This window comes from Symsagittifera roscoffensis, chromosome 3 (assembly GCF_963678635.1).
Source record: "Symsagittifera roscoffensis chromosome 3, txSymRosc1.1, whole genome shotgun sequence".
NCBI lineage: Eukaryota > Metazoa > Xenacoelomorpha > Acoela > Convolutidae > Symsagittifera > Symsagittifera roscoffensis.
Genome location: NC_087064.1, coordinates 26,887,442 through 26,898,371, shown reverse-complemented (window position 1 = coordinate 26,898,371; position 10,930 = coordinate 26,887,442). Strand labels below are relative to the sequence as shown.

General features: G+C 34.2%; 2 protein-coding genes across 2 annotated transcripts in view; both read right to left on the bottom strand.

Annotated features, from left to right (window-relative positions):
* LOC134841275 (rho GTPase-activating protein 18-like) overlaps positions 1 to 10,930 on the bottom strand; it is a gene marked incomplete in the record, with an annotated part of 195,183 nt that overhangs the window by 4,309 nt on the left and 179,944 nt on the right. Inside the window, 3 exon segments of the mRNA XM_063857156.1 lie at positions 2,860 to 3,035; positions 3,149 to 3,625; positions 4,054 to 4,342. Coding sequence (XP_063713226.1) covers positions 2,860 to 3,035; positions 3,149 to 3,625; positions 4,054 to 4,342 — 942 coding nt within the window.
* Positions 1 to 10,930, bottom strand: part of LOC134841276 (prolyl 4-hydroxylase subunit alpha-1-like) — a 538,710-nt gene that overhangs the window by 347,845 nt on the left and 179,935 nt on the right. The gene's annotated exons all lie outside the window — the stretch shown is intronic.

Here is a 10,930-nt window from a genome sequence, read left to right as displayed (position 1 = left end):
TCGTAGGCAACTGTTATTAAACTTATTTGTTTCTTCAATGCTATTCAATAAATTAGGCTGATATTTTTTAAATCAAATCTTTTCAGTCGAAACATACATCGCATCACGAGGAGCCGGTTGTTATACTAGCAGCACGAACGTCCGATCAGTGATCAGATAAAACTAAATAGTTTTATTTTTCTGGACATTTTATTGGGTAATAAAAGATGGAAATCATTTAAAATAAGAGCAAATTAATGATAGCAGGCCCACTCTTTTCTCATCCATTCATTCCCCCCTGTAAGCAAGTCTCAAAATAGAAACACTCAGACCTTTTTCTCGTACAGGAAGAAATTTATTCACATGTTTTGGAGACCTAAGCACGAATAAAAGGGCTTTAATTTGATAGCACAACCAATACCCAAAAGTTATCTAAGTTTTTTTCGAACTGCGCGGAAAAAGATAGGCAATTTCTGCTCCTGCTTTCACAGAGGTCGCGTAACAAAAAAATACCGTTTGATTCGACGTTTTTGGTTTACAAGTTCATTAAAAGCTATAAATACCGAAATAATTTATCAAAAAAACTGGCTCTTTAGAAAAAAAAATCAAATCAACTCGACCAATTACAACATATTAAAGATATTGACTTCATTCACTCTGGTGCATATACTTGTATCTCGTAAATTTCCCTGAAAATACAAAAAAAGCTAGACTGTTTCCACTGAAAATAGAACAATTGAAACTCGCACAGCATAAAAAAATCCTAAGTAGACTACTTTCTGCCTGAAATCGTGCGGAAAAACATAGGCAATTATCTGATCATACTTCTACAGAGCAAAAAATAGTTTTTGTGTATCAATTAATACTTTTGGTCACAAGTTCATTACATGCTCCTATGTATGCCGAAATAGTAAATAAAAAAATGACTTTTCTTCAAATAAAACTCAAGCCATCTCGACGAATATATGTATTTTAAAGAAAAAATCCTTTTTTTGAGTTGCACAAAATTTATATAACCAGAGGTGAAGCGGAAATTTGCGCCACTTGCGGTGCATCACTAACATAGCAAGGCAAGCTAGCCGACAAAACAAAACAGACGAAAGCCACTAAGCAGTGAAATTGTCCAAAAAAAAGACCTATCAACATTTTGATATATGTCTCAAGTTGAAAGAAAATTTGAGTGTTGAGCTAGCCTGGTAAAAAATTTATGAATCGATATTTAGGCCAACAAAACCTGCGTAGATGCCCGTCGAGTTGAAAAAAATTATGTCTGTCGCACTAAATTTTGAGCAACACAAAAAGCTCACAGCACACACACGAACGAAACATTAATCTCGCCGCTCAAACAATTTCATATGCGGCGACTAAGCCGATATGACTTTAGCCGAAATCTTTCAAACACTAGCCGAACAAACACGAGGGAAAAATTCAGTTGGTTTACAACCACCAACATAATCACAAATCCTGACTTGTTTTTGTATTTCAAAGAAAAGAGTAGAGGTCAATCAGGTTTTTTGTGACCTTTATAGTTCTGCTGTTTGATAGTTGGTTTTGCCTTCCTTTTATCTTAAAAAAATCATAATTCAAACCGCAAAAATCAAATTTGAGCGTGAACAAATATTTAGACCTTTCACGGAAAAAACCACCACTGATATAAACTTCACTACGTTCATCGACGCTTCATAGCGCGTGAACTTAAAATGCATACATGCTCAAAATATGTCTGTTGCAGTAACTTTCCGGCTGAGGCCTCTAAGCGAAGAGTCCTGAGCACACAGTTTTTCGCGAGAGAAAGTCTTATACTCAGCTACAATACACTTGGCGTTCAAGTGTAATCACTTTAAAAATCTTTCAGTTTCAAAAAACTTTTGTGTTCAAATACCTTTTAATAAAACTAATCCAATGTGAGAACACTGGATCTTGAGGTAATTTTTTTGCTGCAGGGAAATCAAGATTTAAATTCTCTTTTGAAACCAAAAATCAACTTTTAACACGGAGGCGAAGCTGCGCTTCGCAAACAATTGTGAGAATACGACCAAAAAGCAGCTCTATCAATTGACATAAGAAAAAAAAAGTAGAAATAAGCCTCGAATTTGCAAAAACTCGTGGCTTAGTAGCAAAAACACGAATTAACAAAAATCTGCAACCTAGCAAATTTGAGTCTCACGCACCATTCAGCCACGGATGATTAAAATCACCAAAAGCTAGCCACAATAACGCAGCTACATAAGCTAATAAACTGCCAATTCGATGCAGCAAAGGTAGACATCAAATACAAAAAGATACAATTTGCATGTAACAAATTAAAAATCATAAAGCCACATTATGTATAAATTATGCATTTTTAAAAAAATGCGAGATATATTGAGCTAGAAAGTTTCTAAAATCGAAATTTTATTTTTGTTGTTCTCTGAAACAAATAGCTTTTTTCGGTTCACTTAATGAATTAAAAATGCCATCAACTGTGTTAGCTCTTATAACTAATGGAATGTCAAAGCACATGTTATCAATAAGCTCTAAAGGTGCAACAAATAAGCTGCCATGCCAATTCGATGCAGCAAATATTGTTGCCTTAGTCGCAACAATATTTGCGACTTCGGTTGGAAAAAAAAGAAAGTTCGTACTTACACTTTGCTTCGCAAGTGTAAAAAGTAATTTGCTCTTTTGTTATTGAAAAGCAAAACTATCTTTCCCTTTATTGTATGAACTCAAAACGAAATGGAAGGTCAAACCTCTAGAAAACAAATTTTGAGATTTGAACAAAAATAAACAGAGAAACCATATGCCGTAAACTAGTGTCTCCACATCGTTCGTTAAAATCTCCAGGTGTAAGTAGTGTTTAATTTGAACTGCCATTATTCAAAAAGACCCGGTTCATACCTGCCGAATATGGCTGGATGGTGCTTGGAAGACACTTTTGGGGTTTTCTTTGGAATCGAAAACGGAATATCGTGCTGGTCGAACACGGAAGTCAGCTGGAGAAGAGATAGAGAGTTCAACTTATTCACATCCGCCTGACTGAGATCATACAAGGTTGATCTGCCATTCTTCCTAACCTAAAAATATTGACTGAACAATATAAACGTTACACACAAGTTATCTGAAACAATACTCAATTAAATCCATTTTCTTAAGTGATTAACTACCTTAACTTAGTTGTGCCACGTACCTTACTTGAGACTACAACTTTAGGCATTGATCCAATACTCCAAAGCCTGTAAGATCGGACAGGCCTATCAACTGCATCAGATCCACTCGGGTACTCACTCCCACTCGTCTCTCCTGAAGAACCCTGGCGACTTGCGAACTCGTGGCCAGGTGATCCTGACTTAGAGCCCAGAATCGAGCTAGATCTGCGCGACAAGACTGCATCGGAGTCCTCGTCTGCTGATGATATGCTGTTCATACTAATGGGTTCCGGGAGCGTCAGTGGAATTCCGGATGCGTCTGGCAAATGCGAAAAATCAGGAGAGTCGGTCATGTCTTCCTCCTCCACGAAGTCGTCGTCGACGTCAGCGTCAATGAGTTCGAAGAAATCCTCTTCGAAACATTCTTCGTTTGGATCTCTATGACCATTTGTTGCATGCGGATAGTAGTACTGCTGACGTAGGGAGCATGAATTTGGTGCATATGGCAAGTTCGAGGCCTAGAACAACCCGATTTCAGTCAGCTTTCAACAACAAAGTTATAAAAAAATAATCTGAATCCGACCTGACCTAGATTTCAAGTAAAGTTATAAGACTAGCAGAACTTGTGATACCAGGTACTACTATAATATATTTCTTTAGGTTTCAGGCTTAGATTTAAAACCTGTCCTGAATCAATTACTATATATCTCACTACCCTATACGCAATTATCTACATTATTAGTTCTTTTGAATATGTCTCACTTGCTTATGAGCTCAGATTCAAAATCAGTTCTTCAGTTTAACGTCTGAATTAAAATGTACTTGAACGTTTTACACACTTAGATACAAATTTAATAGCGAAACTCAGCTTAAAATTCTCACTGTCCATGTGGATATGACAGAATTGATGAAAAAATTATACTATATATTTGCGAAGTTGGCTTACAGATACATTTGGAGTCGTTTGGTGACTGCTTCTCGAAACTGAACTGTCCGACATTTGATGTCCGAGAAACGGTTCACTTCGGCGTCCACTGGGAGAAACAACAACCCGTTCCTCAAGATGCTCAAACATAGATCCTCGTAATGCATTGTACGGGGTCCTCTCGTTGGGAGGTTGTATGTCTCTGCTGGTCGGTGCTTCGATAACATATCTTGATGAATTGCTCTCTGCCAATACTCCTTGCAGTCCATCAATATCACTTCTCACGGTCCGTTTACGTCTTCTTAGCGTTCTGAACAATTAATTATTATCAGCACCATACGGAAATTGTTTCCAATGTCAAACCAAAAGTTCGTTCTTTAATAAATAAAGAAAGTTCGGTCTTTAATTCAATGATCTTCAAAAACTCAAAAAGGGTGAAGAATGATTGAAATTGAAACAAGTTGCAATTCTCAGCAACTAATTTCAAAGTTCATTGTCTTTTTTCTTTTAAACTCTTCTTGTTAGTTTTTTCTATTCAATTTTTTCTGAAAAAAAAAAGAAATAAAATTTTTGCAACTGAAGCTTAGTTCTTAAAAATTGTGTACCTCATTTCTTAGTTTTCATTTCTTTCTCTTAACTTTTTCAATAAGCAATTCCGAGTGTAGTTGCGGTTTTCAGCAATTAAGCTCGTCCAAAAGTAAAAATCTTGTCCTGGTTTCAATTTTCAGTACCGGAATGAGAAGTGTCTAAGCTAGATACAGACGCAAAGTTGCGACTTTCAGCAATTATGGCTGAACAGATTAAAAAAAAACAAATTAAATGATTTTTCAAAGTATAAACAAAACTGACTGAAAATAAGAAAAAGTTTTTACTTGAATCAGATTGCGATTCTCAGCAGTCTGTTGATCAAATCACTTCAAAGTAAATTAAAGCTGGTTAAAATTACAAAAAAGGCTTCTGAAAATATGAGCAAATATTATCAAAAATTAAAATGTAAAAGTATATTGGCCATATAAACCATAGGAAAAGGTCGGAAAAAGGAGTAATACCTAAAGCTGAATGTCCATTCTTTTGCGAAACAGTCGCTTATTAGCACAAAATCAAGAAACCTTAGAGCTTTTACTCTTATTATAGCTCTTACTGAATCATGGCTGAAAGATTACACGGAGTTTAGTATTTTCAAATTGGCAGGTTATCAATCTATAGAAAAAGCGAATAGAAACAGACGCGGTGGAGGTGTTGCTTTCTACGTAAGCTAACGTATTTAATATAATAAAATTAAAGAACTGACTTCAGACGAAATGCAAATTTTCACTATTTTATTCGAAAACGGCCGAGAGAAAAATTGTCTAACTATTGTCTATAAAGAGCCCCAAATGAACAATTGTAGGTTTCTTGATCAACTACAAGCTTATCTGTTCGGGTTGAAAATGCAGCGTGGAGATATGCACACTGTATGTGGAGACATGAATGTTGATGTGTCTAAGTCGATCAGTGACTCTCTTAATCTTGAAAACAGCCTGCTACTATTTGGGTTAAAAGTAATGAAAATTGGAAGTACTCGAAAAACGAAAAACAGTCAGTCATCAATAGAAGAAATTTGGAACAATTTTCATTCAATAGTCATAGTCCAACACAACTCACTATCGGATCACGAGGCGGTAGAAATTGAAGCAACATTTCTAACTGAAGACAAAACTTTGCTTAAAAAACAAAATCTTGAATTATTGGATAACTGGAACGTTTTGGAGAATCATGAGATTTTTCTGAAGTTCATTTTCCCGATACTGAGGGTGGAAAGATTGCTTTTCACGGCTTCTAATAGCTATCTAATGTACTTGTGAACAATTCATTCCTAAGCTCCCAACAAAAAAAAATAGAAAAAGTTGTATAACACCTAAAAATGAGAGTAATAAAAAGAATAAATTGTACAAAAAAACGAAAAGAGTAATTGTAACCTTGATAAGCTCCAGGAACAACAAAAAATGAAAAACTTGGCGAAAATCAAAAAGCAAGAGCCATAAAATTAGAAAAAAATTTATGAAGTCATTAGTGTGATTAGAAAAAAGGAAAAACAAGTGAGTTCGAAACACAGCATCCCGAGTGCAGAGGAATATAAATTTTTTTAATTTTCATTGATCAAAGGCCAATCGAAAGTAATACAACACCACAAAACTTAGAAAATGTTGTAGAGAATAAAAATACTATGTTTTCTGAAACCATTTCACCCCCATAAAGTTTATGAAGTAACTAAAAGCCTGAAGAAAAAACCAAACCTCGATAGTTACAACCAAAGTAACAACCTAATAAAAAAGATAAGTCCGGTTACATCTGAGCTACTGAGTTGCTTTTTTGATCAATGTGTAAAGTTGTCATAATATCCTTCAATTTTTAAGATTGCACAAGTTCAACCAATTCACAAAAAATATAATCATAATAAACCGCATAGATTGGAAAAAAGATCTGCTTTCTTTGAGTGTACTCTGACAGCACCCATTTACAAGGTTCGTAATTATACAAATTTCGAAGAATCATAAAATTTTGTGAAGTTTTATACAAGTTCTTCGAAAAATTCAAAATAAACGAAGAAACGTCACATCTGGGAAACTTAAAGTAATTGAGCACTCTCATTTGGAGGCAAGATTTGCATCTTTTGAGAGTACTCTTATAGTACCCAACTATTGGAAAATTTAAATTTTGAGAAACTTCACCTTAAGTTCTCTAAAAAAAAGATATTTTTTGAGAACCAGAAAAAATTTCTCATGTCGAAAGCTACCAAGATTTCAGCAGTCTTATTTGATGGCAATGTTCGCAATCTTTGAAAGTAATCAGACAGCGCACCACCACAGGGTTGGGAATTTCATTTTAGTGAAATATTTTGCAATTTGAGTTTTCTGAAAAATTCCAAAAAAATCATAAAAATCGTCTTATCTCTTAAGCTTAAAACATTTGGCCATTTCTTAATTGGAGGCCGAATTTGCAATCTCTGAGATTACTCTGACTGCCCCAACTACAGGTTGGGAATTTCCATCTTTGAAAAAAAATTAATTTTCATGAGATTTCTTTTGTAAAAATCACAGAAAACGTATCTAAAAAACTACAAGGATTTGAGCAGTCATATTTGGAGGCCAAATTTGCAACTCCTGAGAGTACCCTGACAGAATCTCACAACATAGACGGTAATTTCAAGTTTTCTGAAAAATTTTGAGAAAATCCTAAAAACAAAAACGTCATATCTCGAAAACTACAAGAACTTCAGCAGCCATATTCAGTGGCAAGATTCGCAACCCCCCGAGAGTACCATTACAGATTCCAATAGCAGGATTGAGATCTTCAACATATTAGAATTATTAAATCTAAATTTAAAAAAAAAATTTGAAAAAATCTTAAAAAACGTCGTATCTCGAAAACTTCAAGGATTTGAGCAGCCATAATTAGAGGAAAAAATTTCAACTCTTGAGAGTACCCTCAGTATCCAACAACAGGAATGAGATCTTCAATGTTTTGCAGTTTTTTTAAAATTTAAGTTTTTGAGAAAAAATTCTAAAAAAACGTCATATCTCGAAAACTACAAGGATTTGAGAAGTGAGATTTGGAGGCAAGATTCGCAACCCCTGAGATTACCCTGACAGCACCTAACTACAGGGCAAAATATGAGAAACTTTTAAAATTAATTTTTCTATGAATTTTTGAAAAATCTCGAAAATTGCCTATCTCATAAACTAAAGGGATTTGGTTATTCATATGTAGGCCAGAATCGCAAAACCTGGGAAAACTCTGACAACATCCCATTATTAGGTTGCTAATTTCAAACTTGATGAAATAAACACTGAATTCTAAGTGGAAAATCGAAAAAACCTTAACCATAGCAATATACGATGTAGCTTAAACGTGAAACCATTCTTTTGTTAAACATGCAAAAATAATAATTCGAAAAAGCCTAAACATGGCGAGATAGTAAAGCGCGCATTTGAATATAAGATAGATAGCTGCAAATTAATATATTAGAAGACGGGTAGACAGACATAATCAAATTGATTTAAAAAGCAGGTATACAGACAGACAGACTTGATTTGGGCTCGCAAAAAACTAACAGATAATTAATGACCTCACGGAAAACTAATTGGAATTTTTTCTTAAGCATTGCAATATATGACATAGCTTCAACATGAAAAAACTCTTTCGTTAAACATGCAAAACCATTATGCTTAAACATGGGATATAGCTGTCACTCGCATTCAAATAAAGTATAAATGCAATAACAGCATGTCAGTAAGGATTCCGAAATTTAAAAAAGCAGTTGATGCTATCTTGGAACTCAGTGAAAAATTAGAGAAGAATTAAAAGATAATGTTGACACCGCGTGTACGCTGATAGATCTTACAAAAGCGTTCGACACAGTTGATCACAAAAAATCTTACTAGAAAAATGCGAATGATACGGTTTACGAGGTTAAGTTGTTAAGTCTTTTGAGGCCATACCTTGAAAAACTTAAACAGTACCGTTAGTAATAAAAATTCATTATCAGACACTACAACAATCTACTATGGTGTACCACAAGGTTCAGTTCTGGGTCCTTTGTTGTTTTAAGCATTATAAAAACATAATAAAGGCATAATAAAGTTGTACTTTTTCCTGATGAAAGCGCATTGTATACAACAACTAAAACAGGAAATCCGCAACAGGTCAACTCTGATATAGGCAACGTTGAAAAATGGTTTTTGGAGAGTACGCTTATCATAAACAGGGGAAAAAACAGCCACCTTATAATTTAACAGGATTAAATTCTCTAATAATAGATCCCATAAGTACTCAGAACACTTTCAACACACATCGAAAAAACGTTGAAAAGGGCAGCCAAATCTTGCTCGATGATCTAGTAACTCAATTATTATTTTAACACAGAGTACTGATCTAGGGCACAGCTAATAAGACAGATTTTAAAAATTAGAAAGCCAGCAAAGACTAGTGGGGAAAGTCTGAAACATATTCGGGACAAACATAAACTCTGTTTGGTTTGAGGTATATGTATATGAGCTTTTTAAACTCATGGGTAAAATTATAAGACGATCTTAAGTAAAATAAAAAACTTCATGAATACAAAAGTAAACAGGAGATAACAGATACTATCAAAACAGGCAAGACAAGAAAAAAACTTCGCATCCGAAATAAGCTTGCTATAAGAGCAAAAAAGAAAATCGAAAATAGTAATATATTTTGTGTAATAAGTTCCTATAAATGGATAAAAAACTCCTGTTGAAGCGTTAAGATCTACCAATGAAATTATTATTGGACTCGTTTTTTCCTAATAAAAGACATACATATTTGTGACAACGAACATTTTTCAAGTATGTTATCGTAAATTTCCATGCCTTTGTTATAGTATTTTTGCTCATCTTATTTTGTTTGTTAGACAACACCAAAACAAAGATTTTTTTCTCTTAGTTTTTTTTGTGATATTTGAAGAAAATTTTTGTTTATATGATCTTAGTTTAAATAAGTAGACGAATAAATTTTGAAACTCATGGAGATGCCACCCGACAGGCTGATGCCTTTTTGGTATTCTCCTAAGCCGAACTTTATTGTAAACGTACATTTTCTTAGATTCTATGGTTATAAGTTTTGGCCTGAAAATAAACTTATTATGATTAAATTTCACGGCATCCGATTTCGGCGATTCTACAGTAATATATCGCATATGAGGGGTATTGATCTAGCGTGGAACTACGATTTCTATAAAAGTTTGAGTCATTTTTGAAATCTAATTGGGACGACAAAAATACTAATATGAGCTGAAAATTACAAAAAAAACCCTATTCAGTTCTGCCGCAGCGTACCTCGGTATATTAATCAAAAGCTGGTTTTGACCAAAAAACTGCAAAATTGCACTATGAGATATCAGTTTTCTTACAACAAAATGAGGAGCCACAGCTTCTGCAGGAACAATTATCGCAACCGGTTCTTTCAATTGAACTTTCCATTTCAGATTTGATTACGTAAATTTTAAGAATAAAAAAATTCTGAAAAACGGTCGAAAGTTCCACGAAACGGTCAAAAGACTTTCCAAAATGTTAATTTTATTCTGCAAAAAAAAACATTGTGGCCGCCTAAGCAGATTCCCAAAACAGGGTTTTTTGATTGAACACAACCTGAGAATTCGCACGGTAGTTATCGTGCAAAATCAAAAAGTTTCCAAAAAATTGTCAAAGTTATAAAACTTTGACTTGTTTTAAGTCCATAATTTTTTCTACAAACTAACTGGGCATAACCATAATCAAAGGCAGGCTTTCAACAATATATTGTACTGATTGAAGCTATGAAGCGAGAAAAGACCAAAAAACGGTCAACAAATCAAAAATTTGACATTTGCGAGAAAAATAGCTTTTTGTGTAAAAAAAACAGGAAGTAGCCGCTTACGCAGAAGGGATTCACGCAACTTTTAATTTTTATTGCTCCCAAAATCTCAGTTTCGGGAGTGTAGTTCTCGAGAAAAGTCGGAAAATAATTCTCTCTATCTAAATAACTGTAAGGGAAAACAAAATTTGATTAAACAGAACTAAAAACCAGAAAATTATAGTAGGAAACTAAGCCAAACGATTCCAAGCCAACGCCTAATGTTTTTAGTTATAAGGCGATACATTTTCATTCACGCCAGTGATAAGCAAGCAAGAGCAAAAAAAAAATGGTTTAAAAAATCAATCGTTGCATTTACAAAGACTAAAAACATAGATAAAACAATTATGCAGCGGCTGTATTTCAAAAACAAAGCGAGCAATCGACAAAACGTAGCTCTAAAAAGTTAAATAAGGAAATCTCCGTGAATAAAACTTTTTTGTTTCGTAGTTTAGAATCTGCCACGTGCCCTTGAAATTTTCCTAATTTTATGCACTATTAAAGC